At 34.4% G+C, this 21,780-nt stretch overlaps 1 protein-coding gene across 1 annotated transcript in view; it reads right to left on the reverse strand.

Annotated features, from left to right (window-relative positions):
- Positions 1 to 21,780, reverse strand: part of LOC142341078 (uncharacterized) — an 86,731-nt gene that overhangs the window by 23,654 nt on the left and 41,297 nt on the right. The window contains exons 2-3 of the mRNA XM_075391940.1: positions 16,941 to 17,141; positions 6,600 to 7,045 (exon numbers count right to left, since the gene is read on the reverse strand). Of these exons, the coding sequence (XP_075248055.1) occupies positions 6,600 to 7,045; positions 16,941 to 17,141 (647 nt within the window). The remainder of the gene's footprint in view (positions 1 to 6,599; positions 7,046 to 16,940; positions 17,142 to 21,780) is intronic.

Consider the following 21,780-nt stretch of genomic DNA (forward strand, 5'->3'; position numbering starts at 1 on the left):
GTGAAACATCAGTTGTATCCTTTATTTCAGCCACATGATTGGCCACAAATACTTGTTGCTTGCGATGGGAACTGTGTATCACCTGCAATATTGTAGTTGAGTCTTACCAAAAACAAAAACTTTCTATGTTTTTTCGTTTTCCTTGACTATCTGTTTTATGAACCTCACTGCCATGAGTGCAGCTTGCAACTCCAATCGTGGAATTGAAAGATGCCTCATCGCGCCACTCTAGATTTTCCAATGACAAAAGCTAATTCTGCTGGGTCTTCTTTTGCCGGTGAACGTAGATAGGCCATTGCACAAATTTTGTCGTCAGATGCGTCAGCGAACACATGAAGTCCGGTTTTTTCCCTCTCTGTGTTGAAGTACCTTCTATCGATGCTTGTTTAAACTACAACCGGAAATTGTGTTTTCCATCTCAGGAACTCTGATTCTTCACCCGACTCCATTTCTTTATCCCAATGTTTTCCTTTTTTAGTCAAGATTCCTTTCAGAAATCGTCTCATGTGAACAATGAACGGAGCAAATAATCCGATCCAGTCTAATACCAAAGATACCAGTGACAGAATCTTCCTCTCTGTGTTCTAAATGTTCAAACTTTTTTCCGTTTCACCTAAGAACTATCATCAGTAACGGTCCATTGTAGTCCTAGCACTGAAGATACTTCTGTATTGGTTCCACTTCAATTTGCTTAAGGTTGCTATATGACTTCAAGTATTCCGATATTGCTTTGGTAACTGCATCGTTTTCGCTTTTCCACTTCCTCAGTTCAAATCCATGTTGTGAGAGGAGAAGTTGTAGTTGATTGAAGACTTCAATTGCTTCTTCAGATGTTTCTACCGATTTGATGAAATCGTCCATATGGAAGTTGTTCAGTATTGCTTTTGCTGCGATTGTATACCATTCTTCGTTCGTTGTCTAGTCCCACTCGCTTAAGAGCATTATTTGCACAAGTTGGAGAAATCTTAGCTGTAATTACAAGTTGCTGATATTCGTAAATCTGAACAAGTTCATTATTACTTGGAAGCCATAAGAACCTCAAGCAACTTCTGTCCGGTTCGGAACTTGCACTTGTAGAAACATGGATCCGATGTCAGCTGTCAGGGCTACTGGTCATTCACGGAATATGAAAATTGTTCCAATCAAACCGTGTAGCAGATCAAGTCCTGCTAGTAGCTTGTCATTTAGGCACAGTTCATTGTACTTTGGTGCAGCATTGCAGATACGTCGTACTTTGCCAGGCTTGTTCAGGTTTAGTACTGGATGGTGTGGCAAATACCATTCTTTCCGGAAGGTGCTTCATACCTCGGATTCGAGCGATATCAATACGAATCGCTTTTCTAGATCTGTATCTATTGACAGTTGTTGGGTAGGTTTGGCTCTGGTTCACTCCACAGCATTCCCACTTCGTACAACTTGCCTGTGAAGTTTGTCGTACTCCATAGCATTTATGTGCCTGCAATTCCTTCTCTGGCTGACTGACGACGTTGATTTTGGAAGCATAGGTTTCTAGGTCCCAACAGATTTGGATCTTCTCAGCACTTTCACATATTATGTGAAGGCAAAATCACAAACATTTTGTCTTCATTTGCCGTCAGGGGTCCACTGACTACCCATCCTTGTTCTTTTATAACGTCAAATGTTCACTTCATGTTCTTTGCTTGTAGTCTAATAGGCGTTGTAGCTCATAAACCATCTTGACCAAGGAAGGTGCCAACTTCCATCAAGTTAAATCTTTTGTTGGATAGAGAACACTCAAGTAAGTGAAGCTTTGCATAAATTTGTTGTAGTTGTAGTAAGTATTTACCAAGGAAATTGACGAGTGTGCAAACGCTTCGATTGAATACACCTTTGAATGTAGTCCCTTTATTTTGAGAGGAAGCGTTTCCGTCTTTATATTCTTTTTTCCGTGTATGCCAACTATATTGAGCGTCACATCGGTGCCTTGGGCTTGTATTTTCTGTTGTACACTTTGATCGATGAAGGAAACCGTTGATGCACTATAAAGGAAAGCATATGTGTAAAGCCTGCTGCTACTATTGTAGAAATGTTGACGCATTGTAGCAATGCACATACTAGACCAATCCGGCCCTTCGAGAGGGTTTCCGTCAAAATTGTTCAAATTCAGTTTGGTAGGTTACTGCTACCTGAATTGCCACTGTTGTATCGTAGAACAGCTTTAGGGGAAACGTGTAGGTCTTCAGCACTTAAGGAATGGTCTCGTGAACTGCGATATCGAGAGAAGTGACAATGCCTGTTTACTTCACGGGTTAATTCGAAGCGAGGTTTTGACCGATCTGATGTTAGAAGATTGTCGATTCAACTGGCGCAGTCTAACATATCTCTCTTCTTCGGAGTCCAGTAGAAGGGTGACTTGTCTCAAGTACGAACTGATTGGTAACAAACATCATCATTCTCTAATGCTGTTCTGTACGCTTTGCGCTCTAGCTCACGCTCTTCCTCCAGCAGTTGATGCTTGGTTTCTAGTTCCTTCAAATGCATTTCCAGCTCTAGCCTCCTCCGCTTCAAACATGCTGGTTCTGGTCTCATCTTGGTTTCGAATTGGATATCGAATTTCTTCATCCTTTCTTCGTGTTTTTGCTTTATTGGATTTCTGACACATTCTCCGTATCTTGTTCGCTTGAATTTGCTCCATTTTGCACCGATTGAGCAATTAGTTTGCCCGTTGGGTATTTTCTACTCTTGCTGTCGTTCACTGCTTTAGTTGTGCAGCGTTGCTTTGCACTCAATGCTGGTGGCTTGCCTTTGCTTATATATGCAAGACAATGATAGTTCTAATTTGATTTGCAGTTCCTTGCTTCCTTCAGATGTTCTTCGACAAAAATTGCTTGGTAGGGCACAAGCTTGTTTCAACGCCGCAGTTTCGTGGCTATTTCTTCCTCTAGAATGTGAAAAGATTGCTGGTAGAGGACCTTCAGTTTGTTGGGTCGATCTGAAACGTCAATTATTTCGTTTTGTGTTAACTTCTTCCACTAAGTCATAAAACTTCATGTGACACATTTGAGCTGATGATTGAAGTTGTTCCCTGCTGTTTGTGCTTGATTTGCCTGGTTGCTGCTTGCTTTTTCTCTGATTGTTTCTTTTAAGCGGGGTACGCGTTTCAATTTTTTTTTATTGAATTGCACTCTTCTATTCGCCTCACTGGCTTTTTGCATTGATTCATTTGCTTTTCTTTGGTGATTGCCTTCGGCACTCTCCTGATCGGATTAGATAAAATTTTGGAAAAGACGAAGTGCAAGGTCTGTATAACAAGTTTCTGTATATCAAAATTCTTAACAATTTCATAAAATACGCCAAATTTTTTTAAAAAAAAACTATTCTAATAATGGACGAAGTGATAGCGATTAGGAGAACTGCAGCCGGGCATCATGAATTTTCGAAAAAAATCTTGAACAGATGTGTTGCAGTCAAAGTGGAGAAATGCAATAGCTACAATTGAGCTCATTCAACTAGGCTTTCTAGATCACCAAAAATATTTGTTATTAACAAGACTAAATGGGAAAAGACGAATCACTTTATATGGGCAAAACTGGAAAACTCAGAATTTCATGAAATCAAGAAATTTTAAAATCCGAAAAACCATTTTTTGCCCCTTGAGGGATTCAATCAACTGTAATTCTGCGTAACTAGCATTCAAGCAATCACTTTGTAACGACTGCTTTCCTATCAAAGGCAAGGAAAACTTTACACCGCCCAGTTCGTTTAAGCGGTTTCAAATCTGTCCGGATATTATAATTTTGCAGGTAACTTTTGTGAACTGTGTTATCCGCTATACTGTCCATATCCGTTACTTGCATTACTTGTGACTCAATAGTTTCAAGAAACTATTATTTCAACTTTGTCGAATAACAAATTGCTTTGCTTCAATTACGCAAAAATCCGAAATTTCAAATAATTAATTAGTCTCACATTAGAAATCCCTCAATGATATCTTCCTTGCAAAAGTTGCTAGTGAGCTAAATTCTCTCAGGGTTATGAACCCTAGGTAGGCCTACTATCTGATGGAAAACAACAACGCTTGGTAACCTGCGTTGCTAGGGCTACCTTTCATATTTTACACACAATCTTAAGTAAGGGGCAAATTATTCAATGTTGAATGACTCTGTAAGTAAGGATTCAAACTTCAGCAAACTTGGCAGTGCATAACACCGTCAAAAAATTAAACGAACAAAATGATCTGTAATGGTTAAATGAATTTCGAGAAATAACACAACAATCTTTAGCTCAGATTTGAAAATTCTGTGTCATTTGATGAACAATTTTGTTTCTCAATTGGCCTCAATAACAACAATATCAAAAAAATGCTCTGTTTTGTTAGAGTGGATGAGAGAAACTGAACAACTGAGGAATTTTATTCCTCATTATGAATGTTTTGAGAATATCAAAGTTAATCTTCTTTTGAACAAGTCAAAGTTAAATTAAACTGTACAATCACTAATATGATCTACAAAAACAAGACACGATAACAAGTAGATTACCTTCAAAAAAAATGTTCTTCAATACGTACTCTATAGTTTTTCAAGCCCTATTTATACTGCTGTACATGTCAAAATTGCATCTTTGATTGGTTGTAGATCACTATGTCGTAAATTTCTTTAAATAAACTGAGTTTGGAGTTCGGGATACCTTATGCGGTGCTCCACACTCTCTGATTTGGTAAGAAAATTGCAAAATTTGCCAAATCTGCCATACAAAGTATGGTGTCTGTTACTCCGTTTGAGCTCAATATGTTTGATTCTGAACACGTGAATATGTGGCAATAACAACGTAGCTCGAATTTGAGTTTGAGTTTCACTTCTTGTGTGTTGATATCGTACTATTAATAGTTACTCAATATAAATGTTGAACAAAATGAACAAATCCATATGGCTTTGATAGAATGTAGCATCCAATTTAGCTTGTCATGCTCTTCTAACTTCGCTGCTTGAAATGGCCTTGAAGTGCAATTGAACTTGGTTGTTGAATTATTGAGCTCAGCCACCACACAATTTTTCACAGAACTATTAACAGCCTGGAGAGAACATGAGTAAAATATTCAAAGAACCGAGATTGTCAAAAAATTCAAGTGTCTACCGGTATCGAAAACTAACAATAACTAGTAACAATCTGGCTCGCACTTACCACCTTTTTCTGACGCACAATGTGGAAAACGCTTAAATCACTCGTAAATGGTTTTCACGCCACTATTAATTTGCCTAAAATGGAAAACTTTTCCAGAAAAGTGCGATTATTGCGTTCGGCAGCAAGGGCCTTTCGCAAAGTTTTAATCCTTTCACGATTTACTTTTTAAGATTATTACAAATAAGGATTCATTCTGCATATACTTTGCCCCAGAGTTATTTGTGGAATGCGTTTCCGCAAAAAATATTCTGCAGCAGAAAGTAGATTCCATTTTTCAACTCATGACCGGAGTTTAAAATCGAAAAACAATGACCGGAATTTCCATTTTGGGTGCAGTCTGTTCATCCTCGAAGTTTATAAGTGTGTTTCACACGTACAAATCATTAATATGGAGAAGTGAGATGCTGTTACAAAAGTGAGTTAATTTACTTGCAAAAATTGGGACCCGTAAACGCAAGTAAAGCTCTCCAATTCAAAAACATTTGAAAAAACAAGCTTTAAATTGCTCATTTTTTGCTCTCTTTTTATTTTGGGTTTTATTTCTTTTTATAACTTAAAATCTCAATAACACTGAAGAAAAGACAAGTTCCCGATACAGATCAAACTACGTGAATTGTAAACACAATGTAGTTTGAGCAGTGATCAGTTTTTACCATAGATGAAAAAAAAATAATAATTCTGTTTCAAAATTTTGGTTTCACAAAAACAGCATGTTAAAATTAATTGCTTCATTAAACTAAATATTACCTATTGTTGATGAAATTATTGGAGGAATTTTAAATCACCTGATAATTTTTCTTAATCTTTATTGTCCTTTTTATAAAGTATCATTGGTATTTGAGAACTAAAAGACTGGTTCACATTTTTTTGTCATTTTTAAAAACTATTTTCAATCTTAAACACTTCTTTCATATATGCAATCTTTTTTAGAAGAAACTTTTTCGACCAATCTCAAAATTCTATGCCTATCTCATTGTAATCAATTTTAAAATTTATGTCATTTTAGAATGCTGAAGTTGTCATGCTGAAATTGTCGCTGAAAATGCGCTAAAGTGTCCCCATATTTTGAAAGTTTCAGCCCTTGTTATGGAGCATAAGTTGAAACCCGTAAGATGATGCTCAATTCTAAAAAAACTGCTATTGCTGTTCTTAAAGGCTAAAAAGTACATGGAATTAAACACAAATTTTTTTTGTAGGAGTGGCGCCAAATACAATCAGTTTGCGTTGATTTTTTTCCAGCGTTAAAGGAATAATCAACTATTGTTTTGAGAGAGAAGGGATTTTGCGTTGAATGATTGTTTTAATGTGAGCGCTCAACATTGAACATTTTTAACGCAAAGTTGTCAGCAAATTCCTCTACTGAAGTGATTCGGAACACACAAAATCACAGGTAAGTAGACTTTAATAGGAATGATAATGAAATACTCAAGGAGATTCAAACAAAATGAGAAACAAACCTGTTTGAACTTGCGCAGCCTTTGAATCTGGAAGCAAGTGCTGCTGTCCTGCACAACTCCACTCCGATTCATGACTTGCATCGCGGCTGAATTTTTTGGAGCACGCAAATTGGGGGACTGCATCCTCGAATAAGTAGTGTTTTTGGACTGTCTGGAGCTTGCGGAATTGGATGCAGAACTTGTTTCCTTCAGTTCTGGTCTATTAATCTTAGGAGTAACAGCAAGCGAAAAGATACCAGTGGTGTAAACTGAAGCCTTCTCGGACAGGCTGCGAGTTGTTTTATCGATTGCAAGATACTTTTCTATCTCTCCATTGAGGTTCTTGACATGTTTGAGAATTAGGAAGTAGAGAACAATTGTTGATATGACTGGAATGACGTAGAATAGGGCAAAGTTGATGTAGAACACTATGATGAATCTGTCTTCGTGGTAGGGGTTGTACGGATCTAAGCAAAAAGGTGCAAGCATTACTTACGATCAACCAAGAAAGGCAAAACCAGACAGACTTGAATTGAAAAGCAAATCCAGCCGAAAGCATGCAAAGATCAAATTTGTTAGTTTCGGCCATTCTTTTTTCTAGCTCCTGCTTTTTTACTCTCTGGTTTCTTCTACACTCAGTGCTTCAGAACACTTCGAATCTTAACCCAGTGACGTGCATCCAGGAACCAAATCATGCTGTAATTTTTCTGTCGAATTCGGTTTGTTGATTTCTTTGTCACACCTCACGTCATCTGCAACGAATCTATACCTTATCTATAGATCTATACATCTATAAGACATTTAAGCATTCTCTTCTTGAGAGGTATATGAATGAATAAGTATCCTTATATGTATGCCAATTTCTGTGAGAAGTGTTTACTAGCAAGTTTCCATAGCAATCTCCTAAAGTGGAGAAAATGTAATTCAGAAGATTAGCTTTAGCTTTATTATCAGAGATTATGTAGCCAAATAGGGATACTTATCTCGATCGGTTTTTTAAAGATACTTATCTCGATGCAATTTTTTCCGAGATCACTTTTGTTGTTATTAAATTTCAATCACTGTTTTGCAGTATTGAGCGTTTTTAAAGAACACACCTTGATTCTTCTATTGAGCAAAGATTGTGAAAACTACAAAACTTCCTTTAGCATTCCTTTTAGGCATTGAAATCTTCGAGTTGTTTTGAATAAATTGGAAACTTTGTTCTTGTTTTGCTTCAATGTTTTGTAGACTGCAGTCTTTTGTAGTGCTAGAAACGCCATGTAAAAGTCTTCGAAAATTTCTGAAACAGTTCTCAAGAACTTTTTTAGTAGAGTAATTTTTTTCTAACGCATTTTTGAAAGGCAAATGTTTTAACAGCAATGAATCAGTAGGCTACTCTTTATTTCACATCAAACTTTTTTCCCGTTTTCTGAACATGCGATTTGAATTTAGCTCTGCTTATGCCAGCCAAGAAATTCTAAACTAAGTGCATATAGTCAAAGAAACTACGCCCGGGAAGCGTGTAATTTAGAATTAACCTAGGAAAGCAAATTGTGGAACATTTTTCATTATATGAAGAATATTGGCAAATGAATTGATTCACTTTTTTAAAAATAAAACAATAAAAATGGAAGTACTTGTTGCCTTTAGATTTCTAGAAATTTGTGCGGCACTTCAAAAAGAAATTGTTTCTGAAATCGGATTTAAACATTTTGAAATCTGATTTGTTTTTTATTTAACAGCCGCTTGCAAATGACAGAATGCGTCAAAAGCATTGAGCAGCGCACACTCAATACTGATTTTGATAGCAACATTTTAATGTACACGATACTTAATACTGTTCGAAGCAACGCACGTAAAGCAAAGCAATGGATAAATTTAGTGACATTTCTTGCCACAAAAAATTAGAAGAATGTGAAGTGTGACACAAAAAAAAACCAACAGAACTAGATCAAACGAAGTATTTCTGTCATGATTTGGTTTACGGATGCGCGTCTCTGGGTTGAGATTCGAATTGTTCTAAAGCCTTGAATGTAGAAGAAACCGATCATTGCAAAGAAAAAAACACATTGATTTCCCATTAAGTTATTAACAGCAAAACAACTAAATGGGCAGTGTAGGTCAGAGTATAAATGGAATAAATTAAATATATTACGGTTTAAATTGAGACAGTGGTACTATGAAAACTTAATTAGAGGATAGAGTTTTCTCTATCCTCTATTTAAACTAAGGATAGAGTTTTCTAGTGCAGATGAGTTTATTTTGTGATTGAAGCAGTATTTTTTGGTTCGCTGGCTGTAGTGTAGATTTGATGATGGTAATTGTAGTTTTTCGAAAATCGGAAGCTGGTTACTGGTAAGTCTCATAAAATAATTTAGTACTTTCCAAAAAAAATTAATCCAAGAAAAATTTTATTGGCAGAATTTGATGTTACGGTTTTATATCAGAAAAATTTTCGTATTTTTTGCGATTGAAGCACGTTTTTACAGCCCAGCTTAATTGTTTCTCCAAAGTGATAAAGCAATTGTTCCTTGAGCTGGCCAATAAAAGGCCTGAGTAGTGTAAATGACTTATCACTAAGGCGTTCAGAAGTAGTAGTCTTGTTTGTTCAGGGAAGGGGCGTGAAATACGCTTTAACGTTTTTATCCCTGTAGCCATTTTGCGTAATACGTGTTTTAATTCTTCTTAAAAATTTAATGTGCAATCAAGATATATACCGAGATGTTTTACGCAATTGATGCTGGTATTTTGTAATCACCAATTAACAGATTGTTTCTTTTGGTTTCTTCTAGTTTGGATTTATTTGAGAATGTTATAAATTCAGTTTTTGAGTGATTGAGCATTAGACGGCGTTTTTCGTAATATTCAGATATATTTCTTAAGGATTGTTCAAGATTTTGTGTTGCTAAGTTCAGGTCCGTTTTGAATGTAAGAATGATGGTATCATTGGCGTATTGAATTATTTTTGTATCAGCAGGTATTTGTTTGTTCAATTCATTAATGTACAGGTTAAAAAGAAGGGGACTCAAAATTCTTCCCTGTGGGACACCTTTATATAACCCAATCCTATCGGATGCCACATGATTCACTAGGGTTTTTTGTAGCTTGTTTGATGGATAACTTTATATTGGGTTTAATGCATTTTGGAAAATTCTAATTCATGCAGTTTATGAAGAATGATCTTGTGATTTATCGAATCGAAAGCTTTAGACAGATCTAGTAGAGCTGCAGTGATAAAATTATTTTTATTTATGTGTACCTTATAGTTTTAGTACAGTAAACGAGGGCGTCAATCGTTGAGACTTTGTTACGAAAACCAAATTGAGTATTGGAAAGCAGCCCAAACTTTTCAAGATATTCTAAAATTTGCTCACGAAGCAAACGCTCAAAAACTTTTGGTAGTGAGCTTGTAATTGATATTGGTCTGTAGTTCTCAGGCAATGAGTTTTCTCCTTTTTGCAAATTGGATTAACAACAGCTTTTTTAAGATCTTCAGGAAATTTTCCTTCAGCTAAAAAAATGGTTAAAAAGCAATTTAATTGGATCAGCTAAAGAGAAAAAGCCATCTTTAAGAGCTCATGATGGGATATCTGATGGACCTGATGGTTTGTTTAACTTTAAATTTTTTAGAGTCAGTAAGACTTCTTTTGTGATTACGAATCTAAAATCAAAATTGTTTTGAGATATCCTATGGTTGGTGGGAAAAAAGATACAAGCGCTTCCAATGTAATCACCTAATTTAGAAAATTTACAACTGAGCAATTGGGCCATTTTGTAGTTATCAGTAATAACATCATCAAAACAATTTTTGAGGTAGACGATACTTTGGGAGAACTTAGTAGAGTTTCTTGAGTCATTTAAAATATTCCACTTTTTTTTTCCGAATCTGCTTTTTTAAAGATACTCTTTATGAAATCATTGCCCTCTAGCTTAATTTTGGATTTTTCAGTCCGTATGAGGATCGTTTTTAGAGGGGCGTGATAGCGGATCACTTTATTTAAAATTTTCTTAAAGATACGATACTTGTCTTCAGTCTCAGATGCCGTGTAAAGAACATCCCAATCAATTTTTTTCAGGTCTTGTAGGTTAAAATTTTTTTCAATATTTTGATTTGTCGAAGATTTTTTCGCTTCTTGGAGGTTGCTTATTTTTTATAGTTACATTCGTTATACTTGCAATAGCTTTGTGACCCGATGTTGTGGGCGATTCGAAAGTAAAAACATTGGAATGTGGCAGCTCATCATCTTTGATTACGAAATCAATCAGACTTTTTCCCCTTGTAGGTGTTTTGTTGACCACTGATAGACCATAAGGTAGAAGAACTGTGTCCCTTTTGTTTCTTTTGTTGGGGTTAAGGTAATTTATATTGAAATCGCCAAGTAAAAAAATTTTTTGCTATTTTGTTACTCCATGAGCTCAACCCAAAGTGTTTCGAATTCTTTGCTCATTTTTGGAAAATCATTACGGTCTTTGGATTGAGCTCATCCCAAAGTGTTTCGAATTCTTTGCTCATTTTTGGAAAATCGTTACGGCTTTTTGGATTGAAAATTTTAGGGATTAGCAGCATTACGCCACCCCCTTTGACTTTTCAGATATTCGGTCACATCTGATGCAAGAATATTAACCATTGTCTATGCACCATAGATTAATATCATCATCATTAGTCCACCATGTTTCCATAAAAAAGAATATAGTATTGTTTGAGCTTTCTCTTAACATCTTTTTCAGTTGTTCTCTTTTATTGATTAAACTCCGGAAATTTAATTGAAAGAAGCACAATGGACCTTTGAGTTTTTTATTTTCGGAGAGGAAATTTTCATAGGTTAGCGGTGCCCCAGGATTACGTTCAACATCACCACAAATTAACAGATAAATGAATAATTAAATAGATCATAACAAAAATTTCTTAAACATAATCAAAGCGCTACGTCTTAGAGCACGGCATTTAATTTTTAATGAATAGAACAACTTTTTGCAATTTAGACATGCCCAAAGTTGTCGCCCCACTGCTAACAGAGACGAGGGACGAAGAAAGGCCTCAAACAGCAGCAAGGAAACCAAAATGAACAAATATTGTTTATTGTTGATCATAAGGAGGGTTTCACGTTTTTCTACTCATTTCTGACCTTAACATAGCTCACGTTAGTAACCTGATTATCTATAGAAAGCATTGTTGTTGTATGGATATGCACATGATGTGTTGGAGTACTCTCTGTTTATAAGAGGATTTCTCGAGGACATGTTTTCGTAGCTTGAAGTGTTAGAGATGAAAGTGTTATTCGTATTGGCATAAGACGGATGTGTCTCTTGGGTTTTCGAGATCAGATCACCGGAAGTGTCCAATAGAATTCGCATTAGATGGTTCTTTAGAAAAGGAATCCCACTTCGATAAATTAGGTGAACATTGTCGTGATACAGTTGATTGTTTTCGCTGTTCTCGCAGTCCTTTAAATCCATTTCGAGACCAATGTTATTTGTTTTGGCCCCGATCTCTTTAATCAATTTGTAGAAATCCAAAATATTATTATCAGGATCATTTTCGTAGTAAGTTTTTATTAAGTCATTGAACTCATCATACATCCCATTTTTTGCCATATTTGCGCTTGCATTTTTCATCGGGATTACTGTCATCAGGTAAAATTTCTCTGGATTGAATTTTTCCCCACATAATTTGACAAACTTTTTGTATTGTCCAAATACATCTCTGGGTTTGCGTTCGAATTTGAGAAAGCTGTTTGTCCCACCTTGCAATATTACTGTTTTCATTTTTGTCTTTGGGTATTTTTTCAGTAATTTCAATTTTTCTATTATGGAGCCCCTATATGCATGTACGGTAAAATCGGTTGGAATAATTTTGTCGGTTTCTAATTTTTTGATAATGCTACTCCCCAAATTAATATTTTTTTGCCTCCGGGGGGTTTCTATTATTGGGAACGTTCTTACTATTTGTTCCTTATATTGATACTTGCGTGGTGCTACTAGAGCTTGCCTCGTTACTCCCGAGGCTGGATAACATTTAGTGGACAGATATAATGTAATCTTCAATAAACTTTTCTTTCTGTTCTAATTTTTCATAGGCTTGCTTGTATAAATTATACATTTGCTCTCGATTGAGCTTCATGAAGGCTTCTTGAGGGAGTTTCATTTTTGATGGGATTTAAATTTGATTATGGATAGAACAAAAGAGTTGTAGAGTTTGAGAAATAAATCAAAGAGAATAAATCAGATTGAGAATAAATCGGCGAGAAGCTATGGTTTAGTCAGATTATGAATGCAGAAAAAAAATGAAATTTGAAGGTCATATTAGCTGTGAAGAGCGCAACTGTCTATGAGAAAAGCGCAACTGTCTGTGAGAAAAGCGCAACTGTCTGTGAGAAAAGCGCAGCTGAGCGGGAGCATCACAAGAACCCGGGCCGAGAAATTTTTGCCAAAATTATGTAGGATAAGCGATAACTAGCGTCAACAAGTCGGAGAACTCACCGCAATTTTCTCTCATACATTTGCGCTGAAAGCGTTGATTTGTGCTTTCTAAGCGTAGACCTTACCTAAATTTGTGTATATTTTAGCTTTGATATTTCACAATTTTGCTTTGCTTTGATTTTAGCTTAGATCTCAAAAAATTTTGCGTTGAATATAACGCACATCTGACATTTTTTGCCTTCAATTTATCGTAAATCTTAAATATTTTTGCGTCGAATATAGCGTTGATCTTACAAGATTTTGCTATGAAATTAGCAATGATTTCACATAAATTATAGGAATATGGTTCTTAAGAGCAGTAAGGAACGAGTTGTAAGATGTAAGCTACATTCAAGGCAAACTTTTGTAAGATCTACGCTTAGAAATGCAAAACAAAGTAAGATCTACGCTTCTAAATGAGAAATTATGCAAGATCTTTGGTTAGAAACGCCCAACTCAAGGCATTTACCGCAAAATTTTCTGAGAAAATTGCGGTGAATTGTCATTGCTAGATACCGCGTATACTAAATAACTTTGGCAAAATGCCTTGGTCCCGGTTGTTGCTTAAAAAACATGTTAGCTAAATCTGTGTACAGAGTGAAAGAAAAAGTTGAAGAAATTTTCAACCAGTTTGAAATAATATATCCGAAGTCAACACAAGAAGTAATTTACATTTCGGAAAACTATTTCGTATTAGATATCAACTTACTGTTGCAATTGTTTTTCTTCAAAATGGAAGAATTTATATATGCGACTCAGGCTGTAGTTTATGCATTTTAGAGACAAATGAGAAACATCATTTTATGTCAAATAGGTACTAGATTTGAGTTTTAATTAAAAAGTGCAAATTTTATGGCATGTACCATAGAAAAAAAAGTGACGACTATAAAGTGAAACGAAAAAAGGAATAAGATTTTTGTTAACTGGAGTTGAGGACGATATCAAATTATTAAAATTTATATGCCAAATTTAAAATGTCATTGTTTAAATATATATATATATATATATATATATATATATATAAATATATATATATATATATATAAATATATATATATATATATATATATATATATATGTGTGTAACTCAATTTTTTTTCGATTATAGACATTTGTTTCAAAAGAGAACAAATAACAGATTTCTTTGTAAAAATTAGTTATTCAAAATTCGAAAAAACCAAAAACAAAAATTTTTATTTACTGTTTGCTAGTTTTTTTTTTCTTTTAGGAACCAATTATAGTTGTAATTATTTGCAGTTCACTAGAGTTAATAAAAGCGAAAAACTGTTATAAACCATAGGAACTGAAAAGTTAAAAAAGATATTCAAACTTTAAGAAACAAACAAAAAACAATCACTTTCCTTTTGTTCTGAATTTTGAATGTGATTTTTAAAATTCATTACTGCCGTTTATCTAGATTCATTGAGTTTTTTATTAGAAACCGTATCCAAAAGAAAAAAGTTATACTACATGAAGAAGAAATCTACATAATACTTTTTTTCCTCAATAAGAGCAGAAAACATTTTTATCAATCTACGAATTCTTTGTTGTCGAAAACTAATTGCGTTCCAACTAAGGTTTTTATTCCTTGACTGCCCCATTCAACATCGAAAGTACGGAACGATTATAACTATCATCAATTACAAAAGACAAAGATCAAATAATTTCTAAAAAATTTCAAAGAAAGTCTCCTTTTCCTCTAAAATTATGTGGGCCCCTACTGTTACATCAATCTAACTTCCCATGATCCAATTACAACTTGCTTTGATTGAAATTTCACAGAAGTATCTATTTACTTCATAACAAGAACAAAACAGCCAAGAACTAAAGGAAATTTAGGACAAGAAAAGAAAAAAATCGTACGAAAAAAGAAAACCTTATTTTTTCAAATTCTTTACTCTGGTGTTTGTTTCACATGCTTCTTGTAGACTTTTTGCCGAAAATGATGATATACATTGTAGCAATTTGTCTTATAAAGCTCCAAACTTTTAGGTAATTTTAGGACACAAACTAACCGAATTGCTTCTGTACGCGATAATCAAAATCAATTACAACCTGAAAAGAAACCCCTTGAGTAAAGCAAACAAAATGTTCGTCTTATGGAACTTTCCTGCTTCGGAATTAAATGGAAAATGAAGTTTGCGCTGGCCGATTATTTTAACTCCTCATTATTTTAACTCCTCCTAATGGCACACTAAGCTCCTGGCCGATTATTTTAACTCCTCCTAATGGCACACTAAGCTATTTATTTTAACTCCTCATCATCATAACCATCCGTCAATTTGCATTAAAATGACATAACCGAAAGGCTTTGTCTTTACAAAGGATTCAAAAACAAAACATCACGAAAGGGAACCACTTGCAGACAAAACAAAAAAGTCTTTTTTAAACCTCCCTACTTTAGTTTTGACTCAATATTTGCTCACTTGAAAACATTTAAAATTCAATCAGCAGTTCGATATAATGGAAATTTGAGAGAAATTTCAATACGAGATTTTCATATATTTTTTCCTCAAGTAATAAAAAGGTAGGAGTTTCTCTACTTTGACTTTTGTCTAAATTGATGCAAACTACTGGCCAAAGTCAAGTCCACCAGTTAAATAACTGTTCTTTGCGGTAATGGTTAAATTAGTTAATCTCGTTGTGAGAGACTGCAACAAGAAGAGCAAAAAAGAACGGCCAATTGTGTCTATAACGAAAGAAACTTTTTGGCCGACACAGGAACCGCTTTTTCAACTTATGCGTGGCTCGGCTTCTTCTCATGACTCATAATTACATCAAAGGTAATTAAAATTCCAAATTTTTAGTATATCACTACGAAAATGAAATTGCTTCCATTTTATACTTTTTCTCATTTGTCACTTTTATAACGTATAAACTTTGTTCTTATTTTTAATTTATCCAAATAATAAAGTTGTCTCAATATGGGAAAATTGCTCTGAAGACTACTTCAGACAGAGTTGCTAACGAAAAAACAAGACCTAAAATAATCAATAATTCTAGTTTTCGATGATTTATTGATTTGGTGTTTTTTCGAGAAAATATTTGAAGTGAATATTAGTCTTTTTAATTGGTAAACAGTTCAACAGCTGAGCAGTTTTCAACGAGAAAAAAAATAAATGAGTAAATGAAAGAAATCAGGCCTTTATTGTTTTGCTGCTTCCAGTGTGTAAACTGACCGATTTGCATTTATTCGGCAAATTAGTGTCTGTGTTCCTTGAAAATAACTTTTTGCGGTTGATTGCTCTTGCTGAACTTAAACCGAACAGCTGATTTATGATACAAAAACAATTACCATTTCGGTTTCTTTATTATATGTTATAAACATATGAAACTGAGGGTGGTAATTTTTTTCAGTTTTTTATTAAAGAAAGTGGTAATCAAGGTGGCGCTAAAACATTGCGTCGAATTGAGCTTTGCAAAACTGATAGTCAAACTAGCTTTTTTCTCAGAGCAAAGAAAAATTTTTGACAATTTTGAGACGCATGTTGAAACATTCTGTCACACGAGCCGTTTTGTTAATGACTCTTGTCCTCGATCTGCTGGAATCTATGTCCAAATATTTTCAAAAATATATGTGAAAATCAGATGTTTTCATACAAATTTCTGTCTTGTCAGGACAAATTGCAAGATTCTGTCTCCTTTGTAGGCAAGTTCTTTGTCGAGTTTATGCATAGATCATTTGCAAGTTCTTGCAAAATGAAGAACCTCATTACCATCTTTTTGTCGTAGAAAATCTTGAAAAGAATTAAACAATTGAAACGATCTCAAAAAACAATTATACGTCGTATTAAAATAGTTAAATATCTGTTTTTACGATTCCTGTTGAAGCTAAAAATAAGTTGAAATTAAAATTTGCTAGTGCGAGTACGTAAGAGCATAAAAATTCTGCAATTTTTTGTCCATAATCTGATAGTTGACCTTCATAATCGAGGTTGAACACGATGAGCATCTGAAGGATGGAGTATGTGAGGATGGTGGTCCAGATGGCAGAGAGGGTGAGGACACTGCAGTGGAGTCTGGATACTGAGCCACCCTGGACCAGAGTGAAGAAGGGGTCTCTGATTGCACGGAATCTCTCTATCGTGAACACAAAGATCGTAGTCACCACACTGAACATCCCTGAAACATAAAAGCGGAACATTATGCATCACTCAATCAAACCGTAACGTTTTTGATCATTTAGAATCTTCCTATGTCCTACAAGATAGCCTTTTTCTACGAGTCCTACCAGACTTCGGAAGTCAATTAAGATTGGGTCAGCATAAATGCAATTGCTCATCATTACTGCTGATTCATGGGCTGAGTCACGTTAATTCTCAGACCAATGCCAATCGTCGTCATCACATTTAACAGGCAAAGAACGTAAACTGAAAAAATAAAACATAACAGAGAAATTTTTTTGATATGATGCATTTCGGTTTGGATAAAAAACGAAACCTATAAACATTTGCAGTTTTAATAGTTTGTGGGTTAACGAAATTTAACTGATGACATTTTGAATTGATAGCGTTTCGAAGCGATAACAATGAAATTATTTTTAAGAAACCTTGGCTCGCCGTAGAAAATCTTTAATTAAAACTCAAAATAAAGTCTGCCATGAATTTTAAACCAATCATTCATTTAGTTAGTATCATGTCATTCTAACTCTTAAAAATATCATTCTGCCATGTTAAAATCATTCTAACTCGGCCAGAGAATGGAAGCGGAATATAAAGCTCAATATTTTTAATCATCAGTAAAATTTGTTCTAAGCATCCGCTTTCTCCTAAAGGTTTGGGCTACTAATTGAAGCGAATCAAGCGACTAAGGGTTTGTGCTATTATTGAATCGACTTTGTTACCGTATTGGGCTACCTAATTGGAAAAAAAAATATTCAAATGAGAGTGAACTGGTGATTTGCTTATACTACAGTTTCACAAGTTAATTGATCTATACTTGAAACTATAACAGCAGCATTAAAAAAATTTGGCACTATTACAATTCTTTCTTCACGACTGGGAGAAGCAAAATTCAAAATTTTCAAAAAGTTGCGATATAAAAAAGTCAGGTTTTAACTTGACTTCAGTAGATCTTCCGACAGTTGATTATCTATTTCACCCCAACCAACCACAGAAAGCAACCAGGGAAATAGATATATTTAAATTACCTAAACAAAAATTGAAATTAAAATTTTTAAGGACTAGTGTGCAAGATGATTGCAAATTAATCTTGTCAGATTTTTGCAAGAAAAATGGATGAACTATGTATTCCCTTGCAAGATTTTAAACTTTTCATCACTCATGAATTGCTCATTTTTTCCATATTTGATTGTTATTTATATAAGCTTCGTTTAAAAAATGAATGACAAACGGTGGTGAGAAAAAATAAACCAGAGAGGAACACTTCGCAATTAATTTCTAATTTTTATGATGTATTTGGAGGTTATAGATGTAAGAAAAAGAAATTACCTATTATTGCTAAAATGATTCGCTATCAGAGACGTCAAAATTTCGTACGGATGTGCGCATACTTAATGTCAGCAATTTTATTGAAAAAAAAACCGTAAAACTTCCAAAAATTTGAGCAAAAACCAACATTAATGAAATAGTATATCATTTTGCGGCCATTGAAGCCCAGGATGAGGTCAGCGACCCAAGACAGGTATTGGTCAGACCGCCTTCCTTTGCAAGCCTCTAACGGATAGAAAAGTGAGTTATAGAAAAAAGTCTATTTGGGGAAAAACAGGGTGGAAAACGGGGGTTCGAGGCTGAGGAAATTTACCAGCCTTAGAAATATAACAAATTTTATTATCCAAAAGGGAATGCTTAGCAAATTAAATTAAAAAGAAAGGCATTTTTCCATTGCAAATTAGCCTCAAATTTGATTAAACTTGATCAAATTTGATTAATTTTTGGCATTGACTACTAACGGCCTCCAATATGGACCAATAAACTTTGGCCCATATTTGTTTGAAAATAATGTCCAGTCCCTTCTATTTCATCGAAAGTAGCTTCTTCGTTTAAATCAAAGCAACTTCCGAGACGAAATGCCCGGACCTAACGCCAAGTCAATTTCAGTACTGGGCAAGTCTAAATCCAAGTCTTATCTCATTACTGATTCAGAACCATGATCATGTCACTTTTTACACTTGGCAGTCTAAATCCAAGTCTGGGCTGAGACTTGGCAAGTCTAATCATGATGATTGTTCAGTTTGAAGCTACAGCTGAAATCGTTTTTATAATTTAGCTATTATTAATGTTGCTGTTAATTAGTTCATGGTTAATGTTTCAATGCCAAAATTAATTTTCCCCTCTGAAAAAATTGCAGGTAAGTTAATTATAAATTGCAAGTAATTTCTAGGCAATGTATTCTAGGTAAATTGCACGCATCATTTTTTGCAGGTAATTTTCTCGAATTGTTACCAGCAATTTGTCTTTAGTGTGTTATTTCCGTCCAGGGCAATAAGTTTAAAATGTTTTATGTACTTAAGGATGTACTTCTTTATGTTTCTTAAGGATATGCTTAAGGAAGGGTTTAAGGATGTGCTTCTTTATGTTTCTTCGACTTCTTGTCTCGTTGTCAGAGAGTCGTAAAAATACAGAAGAAAACGACGAAAAAAGCCGACCAAGTCATGAACGATACAGAGACATCAATTACTCATGGCCTGACAAGTAACAAATTTCCAGCGGCCTCAAACTCTGACAGTCAACAAAGCACATGATCAAAAAAAAACAAAAAACAATCCAATCCTAATCCCAAAGAAACTCCAAAACTGGAATTTTAAAAACAACCAAAAAACATAATACTTTTTCAAAAAACTGACACCAAGTTTCCGTAGATTTAGCACACAATAGAGCAAACCTGTGTTAATTATTACCAAGTGCAATAAAAATGACAAATCTGTCAAAATCTTGTCAAAAATCAGAATCTGAAAATTGGTGGCTTGATCAACATTTAAAAAAAACATTCAGAAATCATCCGAGGTTACACATCCGTAAATTCAAGACACAGATAGTTATCAACCGTTTAACAATATGTTTATGTTTCATTGGGAAGCACTTGAGACTTGTCATTTTTCAGACCAAGCGATGAGACAACAAAAAGAACGGCAAATAAGGGCGATACTCTCCAAAACTTTCCAAGGTTTTCTTAAACTACAAAGTGGTAGTAAGAGAACCACCGACTGCTATTAACTGGATACATAAACGGCTTTTCTGCCCGATTGGAGAAAAAAGAGCGCAGAAAAATAAAAGCTTACCTCTAACTATTTGATAGCTTAACTTCTATCTCATTGGAAAAGAAGTTGACCTGTCATAACACTGACTAAGCAATAAGACAAGAAAACGAAAAACAAAGAAAGGAACGGTTTCAAAGCCCACTAACGAACTTATTAGACTACATATTGATTAGCCATTAGAAACAAAAACTATAATTGTTAAACTATAAATACGTTTCCTTTTGTGATTCGACAACCATATAGACTTATTACTTGTCAGACAAAACGCGAATATATTGAAAAAAAAACAATAAATAAGAGCAAGCCTCAAAAATTATCCAGATTCAACAAGAAATCATTATGAGCCTACATAGGTGTAAAACTATCAACTGAATACATTAGAAAATTTTTTCTGCCTTACTAGTTAAACGATTGATGTTGTCGTTTTGATCAATGTGTTTAAATACTATAAGAAAATATCAAACGATACAGGAAAGATGCATGAGTTGGTTAATAGCATATGAAAATTTATGAAGACAAATAGAAAAAAAGCAGTTTAAAAGTTTTAAAAATTAAGTATTCGTCGAATGATTTGAGTAGGACTAGTAGCTTCTACTCACCAACAGAGACATGTTTCAGGATCAGAAAGAAAACGGCGAATAATTTGGAGAAAGACATCGAAAAACAAATTAAAGTTGCCACACTGAATATAAAAATACCTGTAAAATGTAAAGAGTCGAACACCAAACTTGCACTTTATTTTAAAGCCACTGTAAGCCCATTCATCCTTTTGGATTTTAGGAGCAGAAATGTCAAAAATGTGTCAAAATTAGAGCACAAAAACGAACGCTGCGTTTTAGAGAAATTTGCGTTTAAATTTGCAAAAAGTCTCAAATTTTAAAATTTTAAATTCGGAATATTTCCAAAAGAAGATCAAGTTAGATCAGCCCTTAATAAGTTTAATAACATTTTTTATTCAGTTTTCTAATCTGAATTTGACAAACTGGACCAGAATTTTATACTGTGTTTTTTCATGGAAACAGCCGAGTTTTTGAAAAATCGGCCAGAGTTTCAGTAAAAGAAAGGTCGAATCAACTAGTTCAACGAAACTCATTTCCCCACTTGTCTCCCAAGACAAAACCATTTACACTAGCTTTAACAATTTTTATCGCCAATTTATTTTAGCAAAATTTAGCTAATGTTAATATAAATAGTAAAAAAAATGGCGAAATTTACAAAAACCAAGAACAGGAACAAGGGAAATTGTCCTATTTTTAATAAACTTCAACAATCTCACAATACTTCGACAACTCTTCGAAGAAGACAAAAATTAGAAAAATCAATTATTTCCTTATTCTACGATGGATGAGCTTTTTAAGGATACCACTCCTCTGGTCTTTTAATGTCAATTATATCGATCGGCCAAAAATGGCTCAACAAAGACCCAACTGAAAAGTCCCCAGGTACAGATCTATATACGATACATATTATAACCCTACCACAACCCGGGTCGAGGTTTGGTGGTGAATTTTCGTACGAAACGCTGTGAAAAGGGATGAAAAT

The sequence above is a fragment of the Convolutriloba macropyga genome, chromosome 6 (genome assembly GCF_964194025.1).
Source record: "Convolutriloba macropyga chromosome 6, txConMacr16.3, whole genome shotgun sequence".
Taxonomy (NCBI): Eukaryota; Metazoa; Xenacoelomorpha; order Acoela; family Convolutidae; genus Convolutriloba; species Convolutriloba macropyga.